Below are 27,821 nucleotides of genomic sequence, written 5' to 3' on the forward strand. Positions count from 1 at the left end.
TCCTCCTTTCCAGCTGCTAAATATTAACCAATTATCAATGGGAAGGCAGGTTGTCTGTATGAATGGGACTGGCAGTGGAAGTATCCAGAAGGAGACCATTTTTCTATAAAGATGTGGCCCAGTCCAGGAAAATGTTTGAGAACCCTGACCTGGAACACATAGTATTTCGATGAAAGATAACATTAAATAAAGCCCACATAAATTATTAGATTATTATTATTATTATTCATTTGTATTACTATATTGTCAAGGAGCCCCAGTCAGGGACCAGATACCCATTGTGCTAGGGGCCATATGAACACAGACCATGAACATGTTTACCAAACATGGCATGAATGCACGAGATCCTCCTCCACTCTCCCCAAAATGCCATGTCTCAAAGGGTGATCTGGATGACTGTGCTCTGTCTAATGTTAAATTACTAATGTAGCACTTAATTCAGTCAGAAACATTTGTAAAGGATCATGTCGAAGCAGATGGGGGATCAATAGTCTCGCATACAGTCTGTACTCTCCACAGACCAAAGAGTATTCATAGATCTGAAGTTTAGCAGATGGTGTTTTTGCATTAATTTTCTAAATTACCAACGATAAGGTACTCTGTTTTCAGAAAACTAGTTGCCTTAAGGCTTGAATTTTTAAATCTAATCTCAATGTTTTCATGTGTTGTTAGCACACCTTTTTCTCAGGTTCTGTCCCCCAAAGATGCTACTCAAGGAAATGATTCAGCAACAGAATTTGAAATGTAGGTACATCCTATCATTTCTATTACAATCAAAATAGAAGTGGGAAATGTAGCAACAGTATTTCATAGGAAGGCCACTTATACCATACCGAATGGCGCCTGCAAAGCACACTGTTTAGAAGGCACAAATTGAGAATGTGGGTGGCGTATACAATAAAACCATTCAACACAGTTGCAAGATATAGAAGACCATTTGTGTCTGTTTCAAATCAATCTCCAAAGCACACTCCATACGCAATCTAATTGCTTTCATCCGCATACATTTTCTCTCTACTTTAAATTGTTTATTAAAGAAAGAAAATTTCAGTAATGAGAGAGCCTTGTGTGGCACCAGTGAGTATTTTTGATAAGTTGGAGTCTCCCTTCTGGTCATCTTTTGCATTAAAACTTGACTGAGAATTCTACAGAGGGCATATATATCTAGATAGGAGAAGATTTGTCTGTGTAGGGTATTATATTAAGTGCTTTACATGAATCCTTAAAAAAGTAGCACCTCAAAACCTTTGAAACAGACCAAAGGGGGAGAAAAGAAACTTCAAAGAAGAATAAAAATCCCCTGTACTGTACACCTGCTGTAAGTGCAGCTAGCATTTATTATTTATTAGCTTCTCCCGCCTGCAGCACCATTTTGAGCATGCAAAAGTCATTCAAGTCAGCTTTTCAGTTTAGTTAACCTGCCAGGAAGACGTGATCTTTCCTTCACCTTCACTGGCGCGCCTCTGAACATAAATATATTGTGGCTGCTAATTTGTTGATTTATACTGGGTTTAATCCACTAGAGTTATAAAATATTAAAGGAATCTTTATCTAGCAAATTTACAGCTAAATAAAATCATTGCTATCAAGACTTACGATAAACTGGACTGACGTTTTATTTGCTTGGGATGTGCTTTGTGAGCAAGTCAGGTGGACTGAAGCCCTGCATTTGTTTGTTTCTGGCACAGTACCTGCAATACTACTGAGTGGCGCCTTCCTGAACTATGTGTAGAGAAAAGTTTTCTTTCCTGGCTACATAGAATGTTACAAACTGGCTTTAGTTTTGTATTGTTTAACACTTGCAATTAAATATCTACCTTACTAAATCTATACTCCCAAAGAAGAGTTCTCAAATTGGAGATACATAGCAGTTACCAGTAGATTATAATGTGCAGTAGTCACTTTAGGATCCATTGTATTTTTAAGGGAATACATACCGGAGATTCGCTTAAATTCAGTTGAAAATTTGTCTAGTATAATTTGTCCCCAGCAGGTCTAAAAACAGTTTCCATATTTCATAGCATTCTTTCTTTGTAGCATTCTGAATGCTGATCCAAAGTCTATTGAAGTAAAGGAAAATACTTCCATTAACTTCAGTGGGCACTGGATAAGGCCCTAGGTGTCCATGTATACCTTAATCATGAGTGTAAAACTGAATAGATAATTTTTTTTTCACCTAATTCTGTCAGTGTGCAGTTCACCCAGCTGCCGAGGAACCATCCGACACATGCCAAACAAAGAAATGTTGCATTGTATTTCAGTTCAGAGGAGGGCCATTGAAAGAAAAATCCCAATGGAGCTCACACCTAGGGTGAGGGCTGAGCCGTCCTTAGAGATGATCCCAAGGAGCTACCTTGCCTGGGGAGAGCTGATCTTTGCTGTTATTGTTCATAAAAGACAAAGAGTTTCTGACTCTACACTGTGTGTGGATTTTGTTTTGAGCAGGTTGGGAGAGGCACGTGTTCACACCGATCTAATTTCCCTCTCCTCCATTTCCCCTCTTCAGCCTCCTCCCTCCAAAATCCTCCCCATTAACAGTCAATTGTAGGGGCTTTCACAGTCATTCCGTTCCCAAGGCAGCTGGGCATCAGGAGGAGAGAAAGGGACCAGCAGCTGCCTGGGAAACAGCCAAGATGTAAAGGTGGAGAAAGAGAAGGAAAGTAGCTTTTGCAGTTAAAAGCTGTGTGGGTATATTTATAAATTGTTTAAAAAACCTCCTCCATCCCCATCCATTAAACACAATGATTTCCATGGAGACACATCATTTTACATCAGCTAACAGGGACTGGGAAATGTTTCTTTCATTTGCCTGATGGAGTTTTAAGGGGGCACCGCTGTGAGTTGATGCATCATTATGACATCACTCAACAGGGCCAATCGACAAACTGAAAAGTGGCTTTGCACAATCAGTTTCCCCCAGCATCAGTCTCCTAAGGTTATGGTGCTTCTGCAGGAAGATGTGCCGGGGGAAGGGATCAGGCCTGGAGGTGGGTGATGATTGTACAGGATGAATTTATAAATAGGTACAAAGCATATTTCTAAAGTGTTCCCTGGCTTTCCAGCTTCCCGAAATTCCTAATCCATTGGGGTCAGTGGGGCTCTTTGCTTGGAGGACTCCCTGAACCCACAGGAAAGGTTGAGGGGCTGGAGGAAAACAGACATCAGACACCCTTTTAAATCCTCGGGTTGCTGTCTGCTAGGATGCAGGAGTGGCAGTCAGGTCAACAGCCCACACAGAAGATATGTAAGCAAAGCGATGGCAGGGGCAGTGCACGTGGGAGTCTGAATGTACAGGATGATCTGGGGGATTCTAGGGCTGTGTAGACAGACTCAGTCTCAATCCACAAAAGGCTCTGGGATTGGTGCTGGTTTAGAACACCTCAAAAGCCAAATACATGTTCACTTTGCTTGGATTCCGGGCTCTGGGTGAATATTTTACATAGCTCTAGTATTCGTAAGCTATCTTCTCTGGCGGCTTGAGCCAAAGCCCACTGAAGTCAATGGGTATCTTTCCATTGACTTCAATACATTTTGGATCAGGCCCTAGATTTGCTTTAGGACTCAATCCTGCTGTGACTGAAATCCATGCCAACAGCCCCTTTGACTTCACCTGGAACAGGACTGGACACTGACTTTCTGAGGTGAGCTGCCTGGGCCCCATTGACGACAAAGGGAGTCTGCCTGATTCAAAACCATTGCAAGTTTGGGCCCTTCGCTTGTAAATCCAGGAGAGACGTATTATTTTCATTATGTAAAACAGATCTGATATTCTTCATCCAAACATTCAGATAATGTGGTTCTCCATGCGGTTGCACATGGAGTTGCTTACATTTTTTGCCTAGTTGTGTCTTTAATATTTTACATCCTGGTTCCTTAAAACCTCTCTTCCAAGTCAAGTGTCTTTGATGCACTGGCCTGTTGGATTTTAAATCCACTGCATTTCCATGCTTTATTTGATCCTTTGATACAGGGTAAAGCTATTCTATTCTGCCCTGCTGACCATGTGCCATAGCTGAGTGCGATTTAGCAGCGTGCAGTTCGGTAGTAATCTTCCATCTTGCGGGGTTGCAGGGCATTATGGTTGAAGCCCTGCAATTTTCAAAAACAGAAGCCTAAACTTCTCCTCAGGGAAAGATTTTGAAAAGGCACAGATGGCTTATAGGCACCTGCCATTGCTTAGGGTGGAATTTTCAAAAGGGCCTAAGTGACTGGACTTTTGCTACTAAATCAGTTAGGTGCTTTTTAAAACCCCACCCTAAATGCTGTGTGACTGTTTGAAAATCTCCACACTGCATCCACAGTTAGGCCCCTTAATAAACGTTGCATGATTTTCAAAAGTCAGTGGGAGTTCCTTGGTGCTCAGAACTTCTGAAAAACCAGCCCACTTATTTAGGTGCCTAGGTATGGCTTTAGGATCCTGACTTGAGGCCCCAATTTTTGAAAAACTTAATCCTTGGTTTTAAATTTGTTGATATGAAATAATGAAAGAGCTAGCTGTTTGAAATGGATTGTTGGAATGGGCATTGTCGGCATTTGGAAAACTATCGACGTTTAAACTCAGTGAACGTTCTTACCTCTCAAATTAAACCTTGTAAAAAAAGATATCTTTCCAATTGGAAATGCAAGCGGCTCCTCAATTTATGTCATAGGCACTTTGCCCACATTTTTAAACAGGGTTTCAAGATTTTAAATCTTTAGCTGGGGGGCGGAGCGTGTCTGTACGTGCACGTGTTTAACGTCCTGGCATAGCTTTGCTAATTTTTATCCTAAAACAGAGACCACCCACACTGCTGCAGAAGATCAATTAACAACAAGCCCTACAAATCCTATATTTTCTAGTTTTTGGAATCTGGCAGCTTCTGAAGCACCCAATTTCATATTATTTTATTAGAAAGTCCATTCACAGTCTATGTCTCCACAGCGAAGGATAATCTCTTTTGATGTTTCATAAAACAAAAAGAAGGGCTGTTCTTTGTGGTGTTTTTAAAAAAGGATTTTAAAAAAAATGCTGTCTGTGGCGGTTCCCATAATAACAAGACAAAATCAGTAGAAATAATCACCCTTGCTCTTCATCTTAAAACCAAGCATGTTTCCTTGAGACTCTGACTCCACGGGTTCAATCTGACTTACAAAAGAGATCATTCAAAACTTTCCTGTTATCTTTCAGTAACTTGCCACAAATCAATGTAATATACAGTCTTGCACACTACAGCACTCACCAAAAGCTTTTGAACTATCGCCGTGGTAACTATGAATTTTGTTCACTCTCAGAAGTCAAATAGTAACACGGAGGCAAACCCCGCAGCTCGAATGACTGCATACTATGGATTCACTTATTGATGTTTCTCAGAAAGAGAAGTACTGGGCTCCGGAAGATATTTACAATGATCGCTCTCATTCCAATGCAGGCTTGCCTCATTAAAAAGTACACTCCTTATTTAAGATTCCTCACACATTCTTAAACAGCATTGATTCCATCCAGTTCCTGACCTGTAACTAACAATACTGTCAGTAAAGATACTTTGATTTTACCCAGGGTTCGACAAAAACAAAACAAAAACCTGGAGCTGAATGATTGTGACTCAGACAGAACACTTCCTAATTGGACAGTTCTCAATGAGCCTCCTTCAGGAGGCTTTTAAGGTTCTACTCCATTAACCCCCACCCTACCTTTCTGATCTACCAGCTTACTGAACTGCCAGTCTTTGCCTTCGCTCTGCCAACGATACCAGCCTCAGTTACCTGCGGTACCTCCCACTTTCTCCCCTGGCTCCCACCCCTGGGGAAAATCTCTGCCCTCTTATCCTCTTTTTCCTCCCTCTCTAAAGCCTCCCTCTGCCATGATGCCTGCAAAATATTTTTACTGGACAGGCAAGTGGTAGCGTTGACTTCTGTTTTTCTGCTGAAATTTGTTTGTTTCATTACCTCCCGCTTCCAACCTGCCCCCATTCCCTTTCCTGTTTTCTCCACCTCTTGTGTCCAGATATCTAGACTGTGAACTCTCTGGGGCTGTCGGCTTTGTTACTTGTTTGTACAATGCCTATCACAATGGGGCCCTGATCCTTCTCACACTATTTAATAGTCACATAAATGTTTAGAGGCCTGGACTCCACCTTAATTTATGTATATTCTTCTTATTTATTTGCATAACAAATTAAAGTGGGTCCCAGGCCCCTAAACATTCATATGCAAGGCTGACTGGTAAATAGTGGGAGAAATATATTACATGCAGCTCCATGTACAGTCAAGAGTGAAGAGGAGAGGAAATTTCTGTAAATGACATGGCTCTTCGGAGGGCCATGCTGGATCACAGATAGTTAAGGGGAGGAAAAAATACCTGGGGACAACAGGTCTGCTTCCCAGCACGTACCAGTGGTGGGCAAATCTCCAAGCGACTTTGAGATCTTCATTCATTGGAGCCTGAAACTTGTAAGGGATATTTACCAATGTGCTAAACAAAACCATCCAGCTTAGTACAGCTCTTACTATGTGTGTATTAAACTGGGGATCTATAAGGATGAAAGGGGCATTTAGGCTTTGGAACACTGATGGTTGAACCTGCTGTAATGGCACATCAAGCTAGCGATATTTCTGTCCACAGGGAAGGCAGTTTTACCCAACAGAGAATTCTGAATTCCAGCAAGATGCAACATCCTCTTGGAGAGATCATCAAAGCATGTCCTCTTTCCTGCCATGAGAGTGGAAGGTTGTTGCGTTCAGCTAGGAAGAAGTGGTGATTGAGCCATGAAATGAGGATATCTACCTAGAACCAGAATGTGTCCATTGCCATGAGTATGGCAGAAGACAGTCCAGGCTAAGGGCAATAGGTCGCAGGCCAATGCACCAGAGCTGCCACTTGCATTCATGCTGAAGACAACGAGTCATGGCCATTCCAGCCTCAGGCCTGACAATTCCTCCTTTAACTTAAAAAGAACAGGAGTACTTGTGGCACCTTAGAGACTAACAAATTTATTAGAGCATAAGCTTTCGTGGGCTACAACCCACTTCTTCGGATGTTGTAGCCCACGAAAGCTTATGCTCTAATAAATTTGTTAGTCTCTAAGGTGCCACAAGTACTCCTGTTCTTTTTGAGGATACAGACTAACACGGCTGCTACCCTGAATCCTTTAACTTAGTTAGGAAATCTCTACTGCTACAGAATGAAACTGTACATCACCAGGATTCCCACATGATTCTGACCTGGTCCCTGCATACTACTTCTTCTTCGGCTATCCCTCGATGCGAGGATGATGACTTCCAAGAGGGTTCATAGGTGAGTTTTTAAGAGGCTGAGGAGCCCAATTCTCGCCCTGCAGATTTTCCCACAGAAGTGACACGTGTAATCTTGGAGGAGACATAGTTGTTGGCTGAAATGTTGTGCCCTTTCTTTCCTCCTTTGTTGTTTCTCTGTCTCATGAGCACGTCTATTCTCCTCAAAGCGAGCTATGGCTTGGTGTATGGTGTGGCGCCACCATGTTCTGTTCCGCGCCGAGTCCTTCCAGTTTCTTGGGTCGATGCCTCCCTTTTTAGGATGTACTTTCAATATGTCTTTGAAATGCTTCCGCTGCCCTCCGCGAGCCCTTCTTCCCTGACTTAACAAAGAGAAGAGTACTTGCTTCGGGAGGCGAGTGTCAGGCATACATACACATACCAGCGGAGTTGGTGTTTCATGACCTGTGATTCTATACTGCTGATGTTGGCTGCAGAGAGAACGCTGATGATGTTAGTGCATCTACTGGCACTAGAAAAGGTTCAGAAAAGGGCAACTAAAATGATTAAGGGTTTGGAACGGGTCCCATATGAGGAGAGATTAAAGAGGCTAGGACTCTTCAGCTTGGAAAAGAGGAGACAAAGGGGGGATATGATAGAGGTATATAAAATCATGAGTGATGTGGAGAAAGTGGATAAGGAAAAGTTATTTACTTATTCCCATAATACAAGAACTAGGGGTCATCAAATGAAATTAATAGGCAGCAGGTTTAAAACAAATAAAAGGAAGTTCTTCTTCACGCAGCGCACAGTCAACTTGTGGAACTCCTTACCTGAGGAGGTTGTGAAGACTAGGACTATAACAGAGTTTAAAAGAGAACTAGATAAATTCATGGAGGTTAAGTCCATTAATGGCTATTAGCCAGAACGGGTAAGGAATGGTGTCCCTAGCTTCTGTCTGTCAGAGGGTGGAGATGGATGGCAGGAGAGAGATCACTTGATCATTGCCTGTTAGGTTCACTCCCTCTGGGGCACCTGGCATTGGCCACTGTCGGTAGACAGGATACTGGGCTAAATGGACCTTTGGTCTGACCCGGTATGGCCTTTCTTATGTTCTTATGCATCGGTCTTCCCAGCTGAACCTGAGAATCCCCCTGAGGCAGCGCTGTTGGAACCACTCCAGTCGCTTGAGATGTTGTCTGTAGGTTGCCCAGATCTCACACCCATAGAGAAGGGTGGGGATGGCAACTGGCTTATAAACCAAAATCTTGGTACCTGTTTGCAGATCCCTATCACTGAAGACTCGTTTGAGTAGTCTTCCAAAGGATGTGCTGGCACAGTGGATCCTGTATTCAATTTCTGTGTCAATGCTGGCTGTTTGGGAGAGGTGGCTGCCAAGGTACGGAAAATGGTCCACATTTTCCAGGGGTTCTCCGCTGATGGTGATTTGTTGAGTACAAAGAGTAGTTTGTGCAGGTGAGTGCTGGTCTTCCTGATGTTGAGAGAGAGACCCAGGCTGTGATAGGCATATGCAAAAAGATTTAGGGTGCTTTGCAGGTCGGCCTCTGTGTGTGCAAGAATGACAGTCATCTGCATACTAAAGGTCAGTGATGCCAGTTCTCATGATCTTAGACTTTGTTTGGAGATGTCGAAGACTGAGGAGTTGGCCATCCGTACGATACTCAATCCCTATTCCGTCAGGAAGGCGGTCACAAATGAGAATCAGGATCACGGCAAGGTAAATGGAGAAGAGTGTTGGATGAATGACACAGCCCTGCTTGACACCAGTGCAAATGGTGAATGGTTCGGTCTCTGAGCCTTTGCACAAAATGGTGGCAGGTGACTGCCACCCTGCATACTATATTCTATTACAACTACCACTACAGTCTACGGGCCAGATCCTAGGCTGGTGTAAACCAGCTACACTGAAGTTAATTGGAACAATACCAATTTACAGCAGCCAAAGATCTGGCCCTGTGAATATGTATCTGTACACACACACACTGTTGTATCTTTAAATTAGTTCCAGGCACAGAAGCATTCAGAGATCGTTTTTACAGTTGACCTCCTAGATTGACTTGACGACAGTGATTGAATATCTCTTGGGATCTATCTGCAAGGCTACTCTGCTGAGGGTGCAAACTTGATGCTCTCAGACATTCCAGGTATCTACAAGGCTCTACCACATGGCAAAGACATTAATAACGTATCGTTTACAATCCGTGGAAGAATGTGTCATGTTTAATACCACAAACACACACTGTTCGTTTCATTTCAATGCTCACTCCAATGATTGCAATTATTGCTTTTTAATACCAGGATATGTCCAAAGCAGTTTTGGTGAAAGGTTACTTTAACCAAGCCTCTAATGGCTACTGACCATTACAAAAGCCTTTTGAAGTATTCAAGATTTCAGTTGCAAAGTCAAACAATTTCCAAGTGCCAGCTTCCACTACTGAGACGTAAGTAGCTGCATTTTACTTTCCGCCTACCCATCAAAACAGTGGTTACTTTCCTCTTCTCTAGAAAGCCCACATGTCTTATTACAGAAGCAGTTGTTGCTATATTAAGGAACTGTCACCATTTCCATTGTACCTCCCATCACCTGCTTACATACAGCATTGCAGCTGATATAATAGGAACATGCAGTGTTCTGGAATTCCTGCAATAGGATTTACAAAAGGACGTCTTTTCTCAGAGACCCCTTCTTTAGACCCTTCGCTGTGGTTTGGCATGCTTTTAATGCATGAATTCTTTCAATTTCATTGTTTCACTTTGTAGCTCTTTTTTGTAAATCTTAGCCTGCCTCTCTGTTATTTGAAGGTTATATTTGTGCTTTGTGTGACATTCTGTCTCTTCCAAGATTATTTTCATCTATTAAATGTATGCAAACACATTAAAACTCGTTTAAATGACGGGCCATGGTTTAAGCATAATTATCAAAGCCACCTCTTTAAAATCAACATCAACAAAGCATGCACACTGCAGTTAAAATTTAAATTGCAACAGAGATAACTTTTTCTGTTTATATATCTAAATTATGCATCTGAACAGAAGTGTTAATTATTTGTTATTAAGATGCTCAGCTAATATCAGACCTTAATTAGTCTTTAATATTACACTAAAGTATAAAGCTATTGATTAAAAGTCAAACATGTTTTCTCTTCAGCTCTCAGTGCAAAATGAAAATGAGAGATGAATGATTGGTTTGGTTTGGGGAGTTTCAAGCATTTGGGATTATCTGAACTTACTTCTTCATGGGCTTTTCTTGGAGTCCTAAATAGAAAAAAACAATGGCAATAAATATGTAAACAAACTTATGACTTTACTAATAATTATTTATGAATGGATCTGTTCATTCTGTAGTTGGGACCTTCCAAGACTGGTCAACAACATGTGAATCATATAGATTAAATATCCCCGTTACTAATTGTAGCTAGATGTTCTGGTGCAAATCATTGCAGGAAAAAATGATGCTCCAATGGCATCTTGGTTTAACTGAATTTGGGGAACACTGATGAGGGAAAAAATTACTGTGTGGAAAATTGGAAAAGAATTTCAAAATGTGGTTACCTTTGTACAGAATTCATTAAAAAATCCAGCAATAAAGTTATGCTCATTTTTTGTTTTCTAAAAGTGACAGCTGTTAATTATTAGCCCTCATGTAATTTGTATTTCTAATTTCTATTTGCACTGGTATGTCTATTTTCCTTTTGGGAAGGGCTTGAACCTGGTCACAAGCTCACAAACCTTGCGGAAGCCTTGGGCAAATGTGGATGGAGTTCATGAAGAACAGGCAAAGCCAGGCAAGTTCTTCCTCTTCTTCAGCTTTGTATACGGCTCAAGCATCCACACTACCCATCATGCTCAGATCATGTCTCCTGTCTGCCTCACTCAGCACTTATTAGCATGGAAATACCGACTGACTTCTGTGTAAACCAGACTGAAAGGTGTTCATTCAAAGGGGCTAAATATGGCTGGAACCATTTGTAAGAGGCACAGGTATCTTAGTCACAGTAGGTGGGTGCTGGTAGGAAAGATGACTAATGGGTGGACCCAGGGGTAACTTCTACTACTGATGTTGTCTTCTTCTACTTGATCTCTCTGGTCGGTGCTTTATGAACCCATAATACATAACAATAGGAAGGCCTCTAACATTAAGGATCCTGTTCTGCAAGGTACTCAGCACCCGCTGTTTGTAGCAGGGACCTTTTCACATTTGCTCAGTTGGAGTCAGCGCCTCAAACATTTCAGTTCCATTTCTAGCCAGCACTATTAGGCTCGCTGACTAATGCCAGTTCTCCCATTTTTCTCTTTACAAACTCCGAAGTCTAATAATTTTTTTCTTGATGGAAGACATTTCTTTCACGATGGTCAGAACTATATGGATTTTCTTTTCCTTTCAACACCTTAGCCATCTCCTTAGAATTCTGAATTGCTTTCTTAAGTACAAAGTCCTTCTCTGTGAATTTTAAAAGCTTTTCTATCACAGCCTGAAACGCTTTGTCAGATATCCATTTAGGTCCTGGTCCTACTTCAGTGTCCCAGATTCATTTTTCCCCCTTTATCTTCAATAGTTTTCTTCAGCAATTTTTGAATAAACATAACTATGGAAGGATTCCAGACACTGCTATCCTGATAGAAGAAGATATTTCATCTGGTTGGGTTTTCAAGACTACTGAACTCCTTCCAAATTGTGAGGATTATATAAAATAAGTAAAAATCTTATAATATATGAATTGTATAGAGGTTTTGGGTTTTTTTTTAAACATTGGAAAAAAATAAAACTAAGGAGACAAAACAGACTGTTAGCTTGTTAGGATGAAGTTTTCTGAATCTGGATAACTTCCATAATAGCAATTTGACAGATGAAGTCTAGCTTTAGAAAAAAATAAATCCTAACAAAAGGCAATCATTTTCATGCAAATTACAAGAGTTAAGACTCTGGTTATTAGCATCCTAACTAGAGAAAACTGTCAGCCTTCATCATCTGTAGACAAATGTTTTAATTTGAAAATTTCACTAGCAAATTTTCAAGCAACAAATATGCCTCTTTATCAATGTCTACCTTCATTCACAATTTGCAACTTCATAACTAAGAAGTCTGAGGCCATGAATTCCATATCATTCAGCAAATAGCTTCCTGTGACTGTGTGGAGTTATCTCATTAAAATAAAATTCAGATGAAATACAACACTGGAAAACCTCTGCCTTCAGAAAAAAATAGTGTACATATCTCCTCCTAAATTACAGGAGAGATGTGAATTCTGGCTCACCAGACCATAAGGAGATCCTAGAGGCTAAGCTATTATGGTTAATGAACCGTTTTCAGTCCAACTACTCTAACCTGAGAGGTTATAGACTGAAAATATGCCTGTAACTTGTGAACTTTTTTTGTATGCATTTATTTAAGATCTCAATTAAAAACCCACCCTCACATATTTCTTGTAGATCAAGGCACTTTGATCCAATCAAGGAATTTATGTACTAACTGTAGCACACTGGAAGGCCTCTTGTGCTGTGTTACTAATCAAAAGGCAGAGATGCACTTAAACGCTTCATAATAATGGTATTGTGACACGGAGCTGTTCAAAAACGTGGCTCTTGGGGGGAAATAACTAATGACATGTTCTCGAGAAAATTGAATAATTCCGTCCTAATGCTGACAAATGACAGAGTCAAACACTCAGCAGAGACACTGCTTTGCCTCTCCCCTCCTGCACCCTTAAGCGAGGTAAGTGCCCTAGCTGTTTTTTTACATATAACATTCTGCTTCCCAGAATGCACCAGTTATCCGAGGGAAATGGATTTCTGCCCTCAAGCACAGCCTCAGAAGTGCCTGCTACAAAAGCAGTCAAAGGATTTAGGCCCCGATTTGGGAAAGCATCCCAAATTCAGGACAGCACTTTATCACATGCTCAGCTTTAAGCATGTGCTTAATTCTCATTGAAGTCAATAGGAATGGAGCACCCACTGCTGGGACCTCAATATTTTGGTGGTAGGTATACAGGACTCTTCATTCATCACTCATTTCACGCCACCCAAGCCTTTGTGGGAGTGGGGCCATGACACTTAACCTGTGCATGGGGAAGAAAACCTGACACTCTCTCCTCTGAGGATGGTGGAAATGCTGCTCAGTACACAACAGCAGCTCAAGGAGAGTGCGAAGACAGAGCACTTGCCCTCCACGGCTCCCTGAACCCTCTACCAGGCTTAGCCAAAGCTGCTCCAAACTCTAGCCTATTATAGTGTTGCCACCACTGTCACTAGACTGGCACAGAAATAATCTCATAATGATAAAAACATTAAGAAAGGGGAGAGGACCTATATCTTACCTGGTCCCTCTATACAGGAGTGTGTGCTTGCCCTTGTCAGGGAGGTTCACAGGACAGGGCAGCATGCCTGCCTCTCCTCCTGGTTTCCAAGGTAACCATAGAAGCCATTATTTTTAATCCATCAACATCCACCTGGAATCTTGAGAGCCTTCCTTTAGGATGTGGGCCTGGGTGAAGAATTGGTTCCCATCGGTTTCTACAGCTTTGTTGTCTCTTGGTGGGACTATGGTAATGCTCTCTCTGTTGGGCTACCCTTGGTGTCCCCCTACAAATATCGACTAGTCCAACAGGCAGCTTGCTGTGCGAGCCGCGTTGAGCAAGTTACACCTGTGCTGCGCTATTCCTACTTGCTCCCAAGAGAAATTCAAGGTGTTGGTGTAATACACAACGCCTCATGTGGTCTGCGTCCTGGGAACCATAGAGATAATTATTTCCTTATCATTCTGTCACCAGGTGAGATCAGTGGAGTTGCTCCTGTGAAAAGTCCTGATATCTAAATCCTGGCAGATGGGTGAAAAAGTGTTTTTGGTGGTGGTTTACTCACTGTGGAACAGACTCTGTTTCCAGATTAGAAGAACTTCAGCTAGGGTATATCTGATATATATATATATATATATACATACACACACATATATATACACCCTTCTCTTATCCAATATAGTCATTCCTGTAGTATTTGTCCAACAAGTATTCATGGATGCCTGGGCTGTAAAGGCAGTAAGTGGTTGGAGGAATGCATACGCAAATGATCAGAATGCCTTCTGTTTTCATTTGACAGGACTCCAAGACACAGATCTTATAAAGAAGTGAAGGAAAGCTACCACCGAGATTCCGCTCAGCTCCATCAGGCTGATCCACTTCAAATGCCAGGGATATTTTTGAAAATAAAGTAAGTGGCGTGATTTTTCAGAACGAGCTAGAGGTGCTCAGGACTTTGGAAGAAAGAGTCATTCATGTCAAATTAAAATGGTTTCAAAATGTCAGTAGTAATCATTTTACATTTTGTAACAGTTAGGAATGAGAATTTGTTAATAGGGAGAAGAACTGAGAAAAAACTGTACTTAAAATTATACATGACTATAGCAGAATGAAAAAGATTTTTGTTATACAAGATCATTAAAATGTATCACCTTAATTCTTACTCTTCTATACAAAGGCTGTTAAACCAATATTCTGACTATCCTCCCTGCCAAAAGGAAGTGTTCAAAACAAAGATTTGTACACACAATAAGCATCTGCAGACTATTAGTATACAAAAAGGAAGAGTTCCTTCAGTTCAGTGGAAGAAATTATATGGGGAAGAAGGGGGAGACAAAGCCTTACATGCTAATTACCAGCTGTAGGTGCCTGTATATGGAACTGATAATTCAGGTATCCCTAAGGTATCCCACACAATGCTAGTTGCTACAGTACCGTAACCTGCTCATTTGAAGTAATGCCTATGTTGCCAAGCTCTACCTTTCTTGCGGTAGTTTTGTTTGTACTGGTCTTTCCTGATGTGCAGTCATAAGTTTTGGTTTAAGCTTATGTCCAAGGCTCCACCTTTCTGATTATTTTTTTGGTCCTCTCCTCCTGCTATCTTACCTTAGCCAGAGTTTGTTGATTTCAGGCAATAGTTTATGGCCCATTTGTTTACCCAGGTCATTAAAGAATCAGTGTTACAGAGTTTAAGGCCAGAAGAGACCACCACATCATCACTGGCCACCAACACTACTCAGCACCTGCACACTAAACCCAATGACCAAAATTAGGCCAAGGTATTACATCCACAGGCAGAGAACAAGAGGGACCAAGATGCACCGATGCCCGAGCCCCCTGCAATGTCAGGGAAATGATTAAGTGTGATGTACCCAGATAATCCTGGCAAGTGACCTACAACCCACGCTGCAGAGGTCAACTAAGCACATGAGAGAGAATTTAAGCCTGTTGACAAATTACAACATTTAGACTCAGAGCACTGGCCCACCCCGTCCAGTGTCCCATCTCCAGGCATGGCCATGTCTGATGCTTCAACAAAGCAAACAAAAAGAACCCCAACCAACCAACCACCACCCTCAGAATGCCCTGGGAGGGAAAATGTCCCTTCCTAACCTCTGCAGGTGACCGGCTGAAGCCCGGAAGCATAAGAGAAAAGTTTTATATTTGTTTGTTTTTAACATCTGCTGAACCAAAAAACACCTGAATGGACTTTAATGAAATTTCTGTTCATACAAACCCTTCACTTTTGTGCTGACACTAAATATAAGAAATGTAATATGCCCCAGAGGAGTTTTTGTTTATAGAAAGTTGTGAGCAACTGAAAAAAGAGAGTGGATGGGGAACATTATTATAGAAGTTGCATTTCAACGTTAATTATATCAATGCAGTTTTTAGTTCCTGCTATAATTTCACATCATCATAACCTTGTTCTATGTCACCAGCCCAATATACTCAGTAATTCTTATTTATTCTTAATCTAATCTTACAAAAGGTCATCACAGTCATTCTTTTTAACTAGCAAAAAGTTTGTTTATAACCCCCATCCCTGCCATCTCTGATCAAGTTACAGTGAAATGTACACCTGCAGAGGGATATGCAAATAGTGTTCACAATACATATTCAAAACAGAAATCTTATTACCTAGTGAGATGGACCTCATTTACAGCTCATTTTGGGACGGAGGTGTTATAGGCTTTTAAACTCCTGCAAGATTAAAACTCCAACCAGCTTCAGACGATGCAAAAATCATAACTTATTTTAAAGACTTTGGGGTGGGGGAAAGAGTGGGAGTATTCCAAATAAGAGCTAACCAGCAGACACAGATCTGTATCACTGAGTTTCATTTACATCTTAATAGTGTTTTAATAAATATTATGAGTCAACAATTAGCCACGTAGGGGAATATTAGCTGTCAGTATTCCTAATTTTTTATACTGAGCAAGTTCTGCAAATAATATATTATCTGAATTCGTAGCTGCTGAGTGATGCCTTTTCATGACACTCAGTGCTTTCCAAACTCAGTCTTCCAGAAAGGAAACTGGGTCTAAACATACAGTTTGCATTAGATACATACGGCCCAATTTTCACAGTGACTGCGCAGCTACAACTCCAACTTAAATCAGTAGGAGCTGCTAGTGTTCATCCCATTAGAAAACCAGGCCCTGGTGCAAACTCGGGTGTTCTACAAAGACACAGTGCTTGCCCTAAAAGGTTTACAAGCTGAGCGCCTCCTTCTAGGAGCAGCATGGGTACTCTCCCTTTTTGAAGTCAATGGAAGTTGTGGGTGTTTGTCCTCTCAAAGGAGACCATCAGTTCCTTGCAGGAGTGAGTCTTAAGCACAGAACATATGGACAGGTTATAGGGGCCGACAACTAAGCAGTGATGCTTAGCATGAATCTTGCTAGATCCAGAGGGTTGGCTTTGGTTTAGATTTATTTCGTAAACATTTCTTTAAGGAGAGCACTGGGGCCCCTGCCCTCTTGGGAGCAGCCTGGTTTCAGGATGGCCCTAAAACTCAACTGTGTGGTATGATTTTATAAGATTTATTCAATACCTTAATTATCTCTGCATGGACTGGTAAAAGCCCAAAGGATTGTGGAGTCCAATGAAATTCCTTGGAAACAAATACATGAGAAAGAGGAAAATAAACAAACGAAAACAAAAAGCAATCTCCTAAAGGAATCAGTCTACAATACTCGGAATGTAATGCTCTTAAAACGTCCCCATGGTATAATCTTACTGAAAATTGCTCCCTAGGGAGAGATCCAGGAACTAGTGTGAGTCACGTGTGTCAGTGAACACAACTATGTTGGATAAATAATTGAAGCAGGGGCAAAAGGGAGTGCAAGCACAAATGTACTGTTCCCCAGGCAGAATATGCAATAGGAAGAAAATGGGTCTCTTGTTTGTTTCTGTTTGTATTCTGTCAATCAATCTATTTCTTTTCTCTGGACACCCCCTCCCCTAAGGCTGAGGGAGCTTTGCGAGAGAGAGAGAGAAAGACATAATCCCACACAGCAATAAAATCAGTGAGCAAATCTCACAAATAAACTGTGCCCGGGAGTTTAGACAGGAAAGTCCCTTTCAGCACCAACACTGGCGTTAAAGGGATTTTGCAAATGGTGTCAGAATCGAGTCAATGGAATAGTTTTTTCCCTGCAGAATCGTGTGCAAGCTACCTCTATGGGGAACTTGTTTCCCAAAAGGGAGCACCTTATCGTCCCTGGGGCAAAGATAAACCGGCTTTCGTTGGGAAGATCTTCACACATTTAGCCTATGGTCTTTTAACTTGTTCAACCTATGGGTAAGAGTTCCTCTGTCTCTCTAATTTCTATACACACTGAATGTACTCTAGACCATGGCAGATACAGGGCCCAATCTGTTGTGACCTATCAGAAATGGGAGCATCGTACCATAGAAAGCCACAAATCTCCCTTTTCCAATGGGACAAGACTTTCGCTTCCAGCCTTGAAAGGCAGTGATATGACTGGAACTTTTCATGTGCATTTCTAGACATTCCAAGTTGTAACAGTTCCAAAATGTATTATTGCCCTCTTCTTCCAAGGCCTCCACAATGGATCTCACGGTTCTGTGGGAGCCTGGCCTAATCGTGTGTGTTTGTATAAACTTTTGTGTTTCTCACAGTACAGCATATATGTCAAACATTCAAATTACTATGTCATTTGACTCTGTACTACATCTGTGATATAATGTGAAACCACCATCACCCACATCAACACAGTCACTGTTTACACAGTATTCAGTGCACTAAAAGCAAATGGCGACAGAAGAGGAAGCTTTAAACAAAAACGTGGCCTAAACAGCATATGCAATCGTGGAGCGGGGGAGCAGACTCAATGTTTTCATTCCCTTTGGATTCCGATGGCCTACTTAACTCTCTTAGGACTCTGCCAGTCCTGAATCCCGGAATATTAAAGGCGTGGCATCCCACATCAGCCTCCATTTTCATACACATGCGTCACACACACAAGGATTTTTATACTGGAAATTGTTTGCAGGAAGCCGTCAATGCCTTTTGAATAAACGTTGCTTAGCCCCTCCCAGGGTTCAGTTCTCTTCCCTCCCATCCATCACTTTCTTCCTGCCCAAAAAATCCATGGACTCCCAGCGGGGCTGGGGCAGACTAGCAGTGGCAGGAGAAGCAGGTTCTAGCTCCTTATCAGAAAGTTCTTAAAGTTTGCAATATGAAATTGATCAATAATCTGATCGAGCCTCAGGAGCTCACCTCTGGCTGGCGATCACCCAGGTCACTTTCAGTTTAACAAAAGAGATAAAGCAAAAGCGAAGATTTCTTATGTTGTCGGAATCTGTACAAATAGGCTGCTCCTCCCAGCTGGCAAAACGTACCAGGCCTCTCTCCATTGGCTTTTGGTGCTGCCTGCCCCCCCAGAAATGTTTTGTACCGAGGTTCGTGGCTGTCAAGGAAATGCTGCTCAGTGATGCCTTACTGTCTGAGCGTTGTGAACAATAACTGGGCTGCAGAGAGAGAGAGCTTGTAAATGGGTGATCTGGTACCATGCTGGCTAGTCGCTATCACTGCACAGCCTTTTAAAAAAATGTAACGGATTTAATCCTCATTACCAGGAAGCAGTGGCTTTACGGCTAATTTTACTGTGCACAATAAACAATAGGCAAATATGAGATGATGTATGGATTCCCGGATATTAGCCTACTGGAGCAATGAATTGGGTTTACCATTCAGAGTGCCAATTCTCCTTCCACTTACACCAGCCTCCTCTCTCAGAAATCGATGGAGTTACTCCAGATTTATAGTGATGCAGCTGAGAACAGAACCTGGCCCAGTCTCTGAGCAGTGTCATGGTAGTGTCCACTGCCTCTTTGCACCGAGGATGACAACAGCCGTGGCATTTAACTGGGAACTTCAAGTGACTTTTTTTCCTTTTTTATATTGACCTGGAACCTGATCTGAATTGTCAATGCAGGAGCCAAGCTACCACGGGGTAAGATTTATGATTATTTTCATAAGACAGGCCTTGTCAGGGATTTTTGATTTGATTTCGTTCAGTTTATCTATTGCAATGCCAATAAAATGTTTCACATTTTGAGAGTGCAGTGCATTCAAGGCTGGTGGAAGGCAGGAATGGATCCTCTTAAATGTGATTTGTTGGTGTCCTCAATTCTAGGAGCTGTTCCTTAGGGGCACTGAGTTTTAGATGATCTGGAAAGGAATTTCTTAGTATCTCCCTCCCCCCCATACAACTACTTTTATTAATTATTTGAACAAGATTTAACTGAGATGAAAGAGCTCGTTTCTCCCTTTGATGTGAATACATAACTAGCATTAACATTTTATTATTAATGGGAGTTGTGGACACAGTGAGGGAAGAACGCATTCCCCTAATTCCTATTTTAAGCTAATGCTTTGCAGAATTCTTGTAGCTCTAATAAGCAACAAAATGGGTAAATAGTCTGTGTACCGAAAGTATCCGTGTTAACAGCACACTGAACACACATATTATTAGCAGAAATATTTATCAGCATCTATTATTAAGGTGACAAAACAGCTTCCATTTATAAACGCCAATTTTTGACATAACTTTCTGACTTTGGGGCTGTTATTTTCTATGGGGTTGGACTTCGCCTGAAAGTGAATTTTTCTGGAAAGGGTGAGCAAAAATTATATAACCATTTTGAGTTATAAGAGAATGAAAAGCATACATTCGCCCCAGTGGAAAAACAGTCCATCCTTATTTATATACTTTATTTAAATTGGGTAAAACTGGCTGTAATCTGAACCTTGATAGGGAGCGAACCCCCATCAAGGGCTTGTCTGCAGGGGAAAATTCACCAGTATAGCAGAATAATTATACCACTACAGCTAAGCTGGTGTGACTCCTGTACGGATACTCTAATGCACGAATAGAAGTGACTTCTTTCTGCAATAAAATATCCACACAGGGAGTTATGGTGCAGTATAATTATTCCACTATAATTATGCCAGTCCATTTCCCCATGTAGAAAAGGGATAAGATCCAGCGCATCCATGTGTCTTTGCTATTTTCTTTTCTTTAAAAGGCATGCTTTGGCCCTGCTTTGAGCAGGGGTTGGACTAGGTGATCTCCTGAGGTCTCTTCCAAGCCTAATCTATGATAAGCAATTGAAAAATTATACTGCTCAACATGTTCATTGATGGCTGCTCAGAGTTCAGCGAAGCCTAACAAAGCTCCAGCTCTTTTGTAACTAATGCTGGGTGAAAATTTTTTGATGAATAGAAATTTCACCAAAAATGCAGTTGGGGGAGGAGGGGAGTTCCGAAACTTTTCATGAATCGGAGTCTAATTTGATTCCTAGTTTCTGCAAAACCCTTTTTTTTTTTTTTTAATTCCTCCCTTGAAGTAAAAGGTCCGTTATTCACATAGCTCTATTTGTGAGATCATTTTTATTTTCTCATTGCGTGGTCTACCGGATTCAGCAAAGCCGGCTCCAGGCACCAGCAGAGGAAGCACGTGCCTGGGGCGGCACATGCTAAGGGGCGGCACTCTGTCCATTCTTGGGGCGGCATAGTCCGGACGGGTTTTTTTTTTGCTTTGGCAGTCCGAGGGGCTTTTTTTTTTAGTGTGCTTGGGGTGGCAAAAATGGTAGAGCCGGTCCTGGGATTCAGACAGGGAAATGGTAGCATCTACCACACAACATATGGGGTGCACCATGCCACCAAATTAATGTTGCTATTGGAACGTAATGTTTCCATTTCCAGACCTTGAAATTTTAACTATGGAGGCATTATGGTGCATTAATGTTGATTTTGCAATGTTTATGGCGTCTTAATGATATCACACTGTTAATTTCTCTGCTAAACTTAAAAGGTTAAATCCTTCGTGTGTATTTCTTACATGAAAATGTGATTTGTTTGCAAAACACTGGATAGAAATTAAATGAACAAAACAATTCATTTAATATGAAGTCGGTAAATAGTATCCAACGGAACAATAATTAACCTGCAGATTGTTTTGTGAATTCAAACAAAAACTAATTGTAGAATTAATGTTTATTTGGATTTTTGCACATTAACAATTCTGTTGTTTAGACATGCTACATACATTCGTCCTGTGCCATGATTAATTTTACATGAGAGAGGAAAAAATTCTGTACTGTATGGTGGTTTTGGTGTACATTTTTACACGCAGTAGCAAAATGCTTTCTCCAAAAAGGGGCAGCAGAGAAGACAACTGATAGATTATACGCCATTAAGTTGTCACTGAGCCTACATTGTACATCTTCCCTCGAGTGCAATTCTCGGATGTTTACCTTTTAAAAAAATTGGTAATATTTTACCCCCAAAAAATTCCATGTAAAAATGAAGATCAATGGGGCGAGTGGGGAAGTGTACACAGTGCTTAGTAGAAAAAATAGTCAATATAAAAATATTACTGCCTTTCCACAGCGAGGGAGCCATTTTATCATGAAAGGTTTGTATATGAAGAGCAAAATATACATATTTCCAATAATCTGCTGCACAATCTTTTTCACAAAGTTGCTTTGTCCCTCACAGGAGATGATTGATAATGGTATTAACTGCAGTAATCCTGGGCTGATGTGGGAAACATACCAGAGTATAATCTCCTGTCAGTCAATGTCATGGCATTATATAGGAAACAATCAACTTGAATCGAACCAATCCTGCCAGGAAAACCCCTCTGAAATAAACAGAAGCCTTCTCTGAGTAAGGATGCAGGATCCAACCCAGTGGGAATTATGCCTCGCATTAGGGAGGTTATATGGAAAATAGCCCCCCCTAGGGTTACCCATCCGGATAGGAGTGAGGAGAAGTTTCTGTCTTGGGCACAGAAAAGGCCCCACTCCAGCCGTGGGATCCTGTATGGATGCCATGGATGGAAATAGGATTCTGCAGGTGCACAGGACATCCAGATGCAGGAGTGAGCCAGCGGTGTGACCCCCACCAGCACTCACACAAAAGTCCGGTCGACTTTAACTCTATCAATTTCTAATTCGATAGGGTTCAAGCAGCACAAAAACTCTGTTTAGACAAGGCCATGCCTTCCGGAGCCCTGGGAGACAGCACACACCTGTGCCATGCTCTGTGCCATCTCACCCCCCGCCCCCACTTCACTTGCGCCTGCACTGGAGCACAGCACCCAGCATCCCCACAGAGAGTTTGAGGCCCATCCTGAAGGGGAATATCACACCCAAATGGAATCACAGGCGGCTGTTATTAGCAAAACTGGAAGTGGCTTCTTTTGTGAAAAGTGCCAGGGGCTTTAATTCTCCACACGTTACCACAGGACTGTGGTGGTCTGGGTCTAATCCCAAACACCATGCCCTGTAGCACCACGCTGGGCCATGGGATCAGGGCTCATTCCCTCAGAGGGAAGGTTGTCATGCAGGGCTTAAATTCAGATGGAGCTGTCCGGAGCAGTGTTACGATAAATATTTTCAAACCCGCGGGGCAGAAGCCCTGTGCCTTGCTAAGCCCTGAGGCCTGGCGCGTCTCGCAGGGCAGAAGCCCCAAGCCATGGTCCCTCCCATGGGGCAGAAGCCCTGGGCCGCAGCGTGCCCTGTGGGGCGGAAGCCAGGCCTCTGGGAAATCCTCTGTGAGAATTTAAGCCCTGATGTCATCTGGAGACCCCAGCAGCCCTGAGATTCTCCCCAGAGGGGAGTACTAAGCAGGCCAGAATACAGGATTTGGTGGGGTTGGAGCTGTGAGTGTTATGTAATGTTTATGGGCCAGAATGTGAGCAGATCTCCTATGGATGTAAAGGGTGGAGGTAGGCATCAAAAACTTCCCCTGCACCATTGAGCACATGCCAGCATGCCCTGTGCTCCAGGAGAGTAACATCTTGCTTCGGGGATGGGGGGAACAGGATGCAGAAGGGGGGCAGAAAGGAGGAGGGGTTCCAACTCCCTCTCCAAGGGGCAATGGTGCAGGACTGCTTCACTGGGGGAGCAATTTGCAAAATGATGGAGCAGATTGCTTCCCCCCCATACCCTTGTAGAAGCAGAGGGCATGGATCAGCATTCATGTCGCACTCCCCATAAGTACCCAGCTGGGGCAGCTAATGAACCAACCAGAGGACCAAATTCGGTGATGAATTATGGTCACATGCCACCTGAGGCATGTTATGCATACACACTAAGAAGACGACCTGTAGAAGCTAGAGGAAAGATTGTAGCTATATCGGGCAGTGCCGCTCCACGCCACCCCCAATGCAGAGCTGTGACCAAAAGCCACAACCTACGCTGGAATGCACGAGGCCAGACTTTGAGAGCATTAGCCCCACTTCAGCAACCCACTTAAGCATGTGCTCAACTTCATGCCAATGAGACTTAACCATGTCATTAAGTGCTTTCTTGAACCAAGTGCGCCATTCCCCACCCTTCAAAATCAAACCAGCTGTTCCCACCATATACAACAATGGAATTTCAATTTTCTTTAAAAAAAATTTTAAAAAATCGAAATTAGAAATGACATCCTGTTAAACATCCAGCAGGTTATCAACGTTAGAAACATAAAGTAAATTAATAACACCAGATTAGTGCTACAACAGAAATGAACGCAATCTTTTCTTTAAATAAAATTCCTATTATACTGGGGATGTCACTGAGCTATTAATAGTGTTTAAACATAAATCCTTCCGCCCATGAAGCCAACATAATTGTGCATGGCATGCCAGCTACTCTATTCACTTTGGAAATTCAGCCTTAAAACATTTTAGCTTAAGCCTTGTCAGTACTAATCCTAATGCCTGATTCCAAGATGTGTTTTTTTATTACTGTGCATACATGAAAATGGAAAACCTTCATGTAGGATTAAGGGTGCAGTAACAACCTCCCCTGCATTAAGGCATGAAGCTGTTACTAGGCCCCAAATAGGATTCTGGGATAAAAGTGACATGTGACTCCCCAGCCCTGGCATCCTCTGCTAATACACATGTACTTAGCCAGCTGTGGGACTGTAAACATATGTCCCTTCAAGTGCACTGAATTTTCATATGTCCCTTCGAGTGCACTGAATTTTCATCTAGTAGGCAGCTAAAAAGAAGAGGAAAGCAGGGGAGATGGACTTGCCTGAGGCAGCTAATGGGCTGCTGCCTACTCCTGGCTGAGAAAAAGACGGCGGATGTTCTGTGTTGTCACCAGGAGTAAAATCCTGTAGGTGAAGGAAACGGAGACGGGGAGAGGACAGCTGGTGAGACAGGAGTCAGCCAGAAGGAAGTGATGATGAGGCAGAAACAGGACAAAGAGAGGAGGCAGAGAAGCGGGTGGGTGGGTGGCAACATTCACTCCCCTTTAGATATTCACCCTTTTTGATCCCCCCGTCTCTGCCGGTGTCGTTGTATGGATTGATTGATGGATTCCACAAATAGCTTTGTACAAGGATGGGTTTGTAATCCCAACAATGGCTTTGGAACTATGGCCATGCTTGTGATTAGTTCAAGGGAATGATAAAGCTAGATTAGAAGGGGAAAGAGAGAGCGAAGCGAAGAGTTACTCTCTTCCTCACCCCTCCGACCATTTCACTTGCTGTCTTTTTCTATAGGCATTAAAATAAAAGGGAGACTCTTTGAAGCATCTTTTTATTTGTCCCTGTTTTATAATCTACCCCAGGCCCGGCCACGCGGCTTTTCAATCTTCCAAAAAGTTGTCCTGCTGACCTTGAAATGTCAAATAGTTATAGGGGGCCAAATCAAAAATTGATTACTTTATGTGATCAGACAATAGTTTTGCACAGGCTTTTTTTTTTATTTTATTCTTTGTTATAAACTAAAGGAGAGCTCTGGCCTAAGAGAGGCCCTAGTGAAAGCACAGTGCTTTCAGACACGGCAAGAACAAGCTCTTTGAAAAAATCAAACCTTTACTTTCAGCAGTTTGGGAATGCTGAGGAAATAAAAATACACTGTGGGCTATACTGTGCTGTATTCTCTAGTACACAAGCATGTGGCATTCTGGTAGTTCTAAGGCAGGGGATCTCAAAACTTCCTTGCATCGCGACCCACTTCTGACAACAAAAATTACTACATGACCCCAGGAGGAGGGAACCGAAGCCTGAGTCCGCCTGATTCCCATTGCCCCAGGTGGAGGAGCCAGAGACAGAGCCCAAGCCCCACTGCATTGGGCGGGGAAGGGGTCAAAGCCGAAGCCCAAGGACTTCAGCCCCAGTCAGGGGCCTGTAACCTGAACCCCACTGCCCAGGGCTAAATCATCCCTCAGGCTGCGGCCCTGGGTGGTGGGACTCGGGCTTCAGCCCCAAGCCCCAGCAAGTCTAAGCCAGCTCCAGCGACCCCAGATTGGTGTATGCAAGGAGTGCAATATTTTAGCACAGCAACTTCCCGCTCAAAGCCGATTTGGCTGCCTTAAATGAATTAACCCTTTCCCTCGTAGCAGGCAGTTTCCACAGTACCGCAGCAAAACCAATACACTGCAGCGAGAATCATGCAGCCACAGAACAGTATATTACTGCCTTCTGGGCAAATCCGACTGCTCCCCACCCTTGGGCACTGAGGCCAGGGCTCTCCACTGTGCAAAGAGGGGCAGCATATCTGGAGCCCATCTGAGGGATGTACACCCCAGCCTGCTCCAGACTGGCCTGCAATGGGGGCTTCAGTTTTCCATTGTTATAGATACGGCTGGTGCCTTGGTTTCCGTCCTACAGGGTTCCATAAAAACCGCAGCCTGCTCCAGGGTAAGGAAACTCCCGGTTTTTTTGTGGGTCACAGAACGCCTGTCAAAGGTCTACAGCAGTGGTACTCAAACGTGTTTGATGCCACCCCTTCTTTGTGTCTGCAGAGTTTACGCCTCCCCTCCCCCTACACAAGTTCATATACCGATAAAAAAAATCTGCACGCAACGCTCATTAGATATCACAAACAGCGAGGCACTGATTCAAACACAGCCAACGAGCCATTGGAATAAGAGCAAAAGCAAACCTGCGATTGCGGTCGATGCTTACAGCTAAATATGCACGTCGCATCGCAGCAAACGGGTTAACGTACCGATGGCAACGACTTTGTATAATGCTAGGCGAGCTTAACAGAAATCCAGCAAAATGTGCAGCGCCATCTAGGGGCCTGATAGGTCTGGAGGAATCAGCTTTTCTAGTTACTCATTGCTGTGAGTAAAATGTGCACAGTAAAGCTTTTTCCCTGAAAGTTTCTCTCACACACCCAGAATACATTCTGTACCCCTGCTCAGTTGGAGAACCTGTTGTCTAGGCAGCCTTCAGTGTGCTCTACAGTACAGGGTCATCAGAAGCTTTGAGGACCATAGAATAGTTGTCTGACTTGACCCCTAAACAATCGCTCCTCTGCTCCTCACCAGTTTCTCACTGAAGAAAGGGAATTTATATCCTGACCCTCCTTCCCAGCTTGCTTTGTTCTTGGGTGTACATTTCCCAGTATCTGCCTAAGAACTACAATTCCCAGATTGCGTTGGTTCTGGGCTGAACTGGGAACAGAGCTGTGCCGGGCTGGAGGTGGAATGAGGGAGAAGCAGGTCCTCTGGTTCTGCTACAACACAGATCTATGGGCCGTTCCCCTCCACTCCGGTAGCTCTGTGAAGGTCTGAGGCAGCAGTAACAACCATGGAGCAGCTCCATACCCAAAAGGACCTTCCTCAACAACCCAAGCCCTATGAAATTCCCCTGTGACAAGCCTTCTTATCTCAGAATGGCTTAGGGAACAGGATTTGCCCATATCATGTGTTTGGTTTACTGTCACCAGCTATTGGGGTGTCTGGGTTGTACAGGAGAGGTAGTACCTTTGAGTGATTGGAACTTCCACACTCTTTGAGTGGTCCTTTTCCTTTCTGGTCCTCACTATACACCCAGCTCTCACCTGTGGCTCCAAATAGCTGTAAGTATGAGACAGCGGCCACACCCCGATAAGCTGCCTCGTCAGGTGGGCTAAACCAGGTGAGGGTAACCGGAAGTGTGGAAACTGATGGTGATTTAGGGATTGCCCTCCCATGCATACAAAGACTGTTCTGGTAGCCAAGGCAAAAGAGACCATACATTGGTCCCACGGCTTGAAATGCAGTGTAGCAAGGCATTGTGGAAGGCGATAGGCGTGATGGGGAACTACGGAAGTCATGGCTAGCCACTGCAGCTAAAGGAGCCTCCAGTTGTAACAGCCTTTGTGCCACTGGGCCAAGCTTCAGCAGCCGAGAGAACGGGACTGTCCCAGTGCGATGACTCTCCCATTTTAATCAAGCTCATGCGCATGTCATTCATGCACATCTCACTTCAAATGGCCTGTGGCGACGGGGGAGTGGCAAAGCGACGGGTGAAGATGATTCCTGGCAGTC

General features: G+C 42.9%; 2 protein-coding genes across 8 annotated transcripts in view; one reads left to right on the forward strand and one right to left on the reverse strand.

The window, feature by feature from the left end:
- LOC128841320 (uncharacterized) overlaps window positions 1-27,821 on the forward strand; it is a 176,858-nt gene that overhangs the window by 131,085 nt on the left and 17,952 nt on the right. Inside the window, exon 2 of the mRNA XM_054036269.1 lies at window positions 14,323-14,433. Coding sequence (XP_053892244.1) covers window positions 14,323-14,433 — 111 coding nt within the window. The remainder of the gene's footprint in view (window positions 1-14,322; window positions 14,434-27,821) is intronic.
- Window positions 1-27,821, reverse strand: part of FHIT (fragile histidine triad diadenosine triphosphatase) — a 1,028,576-nt gene that overhangs the window by 85,468 nt on the left and 915,287 nt on the right. The window lies entirely within an intron of this gene.

The sequence above is a fragment of the Malaclemys terrapin genome, chromosome 7 (genome assembly GCF_027887155.1).
Source record: "Malaclemys terrapin pileata isolate rMalTer1 chromosome 7, rMalTer1.hap1, whole genome shotgun sequence".
NCBI classification, from domain to species: domain Eukaryota; kingdom Metazoa; phylum Chordata; order Testudines; family Emydidae; genus Malaclemys; species Malaclemys terrapin.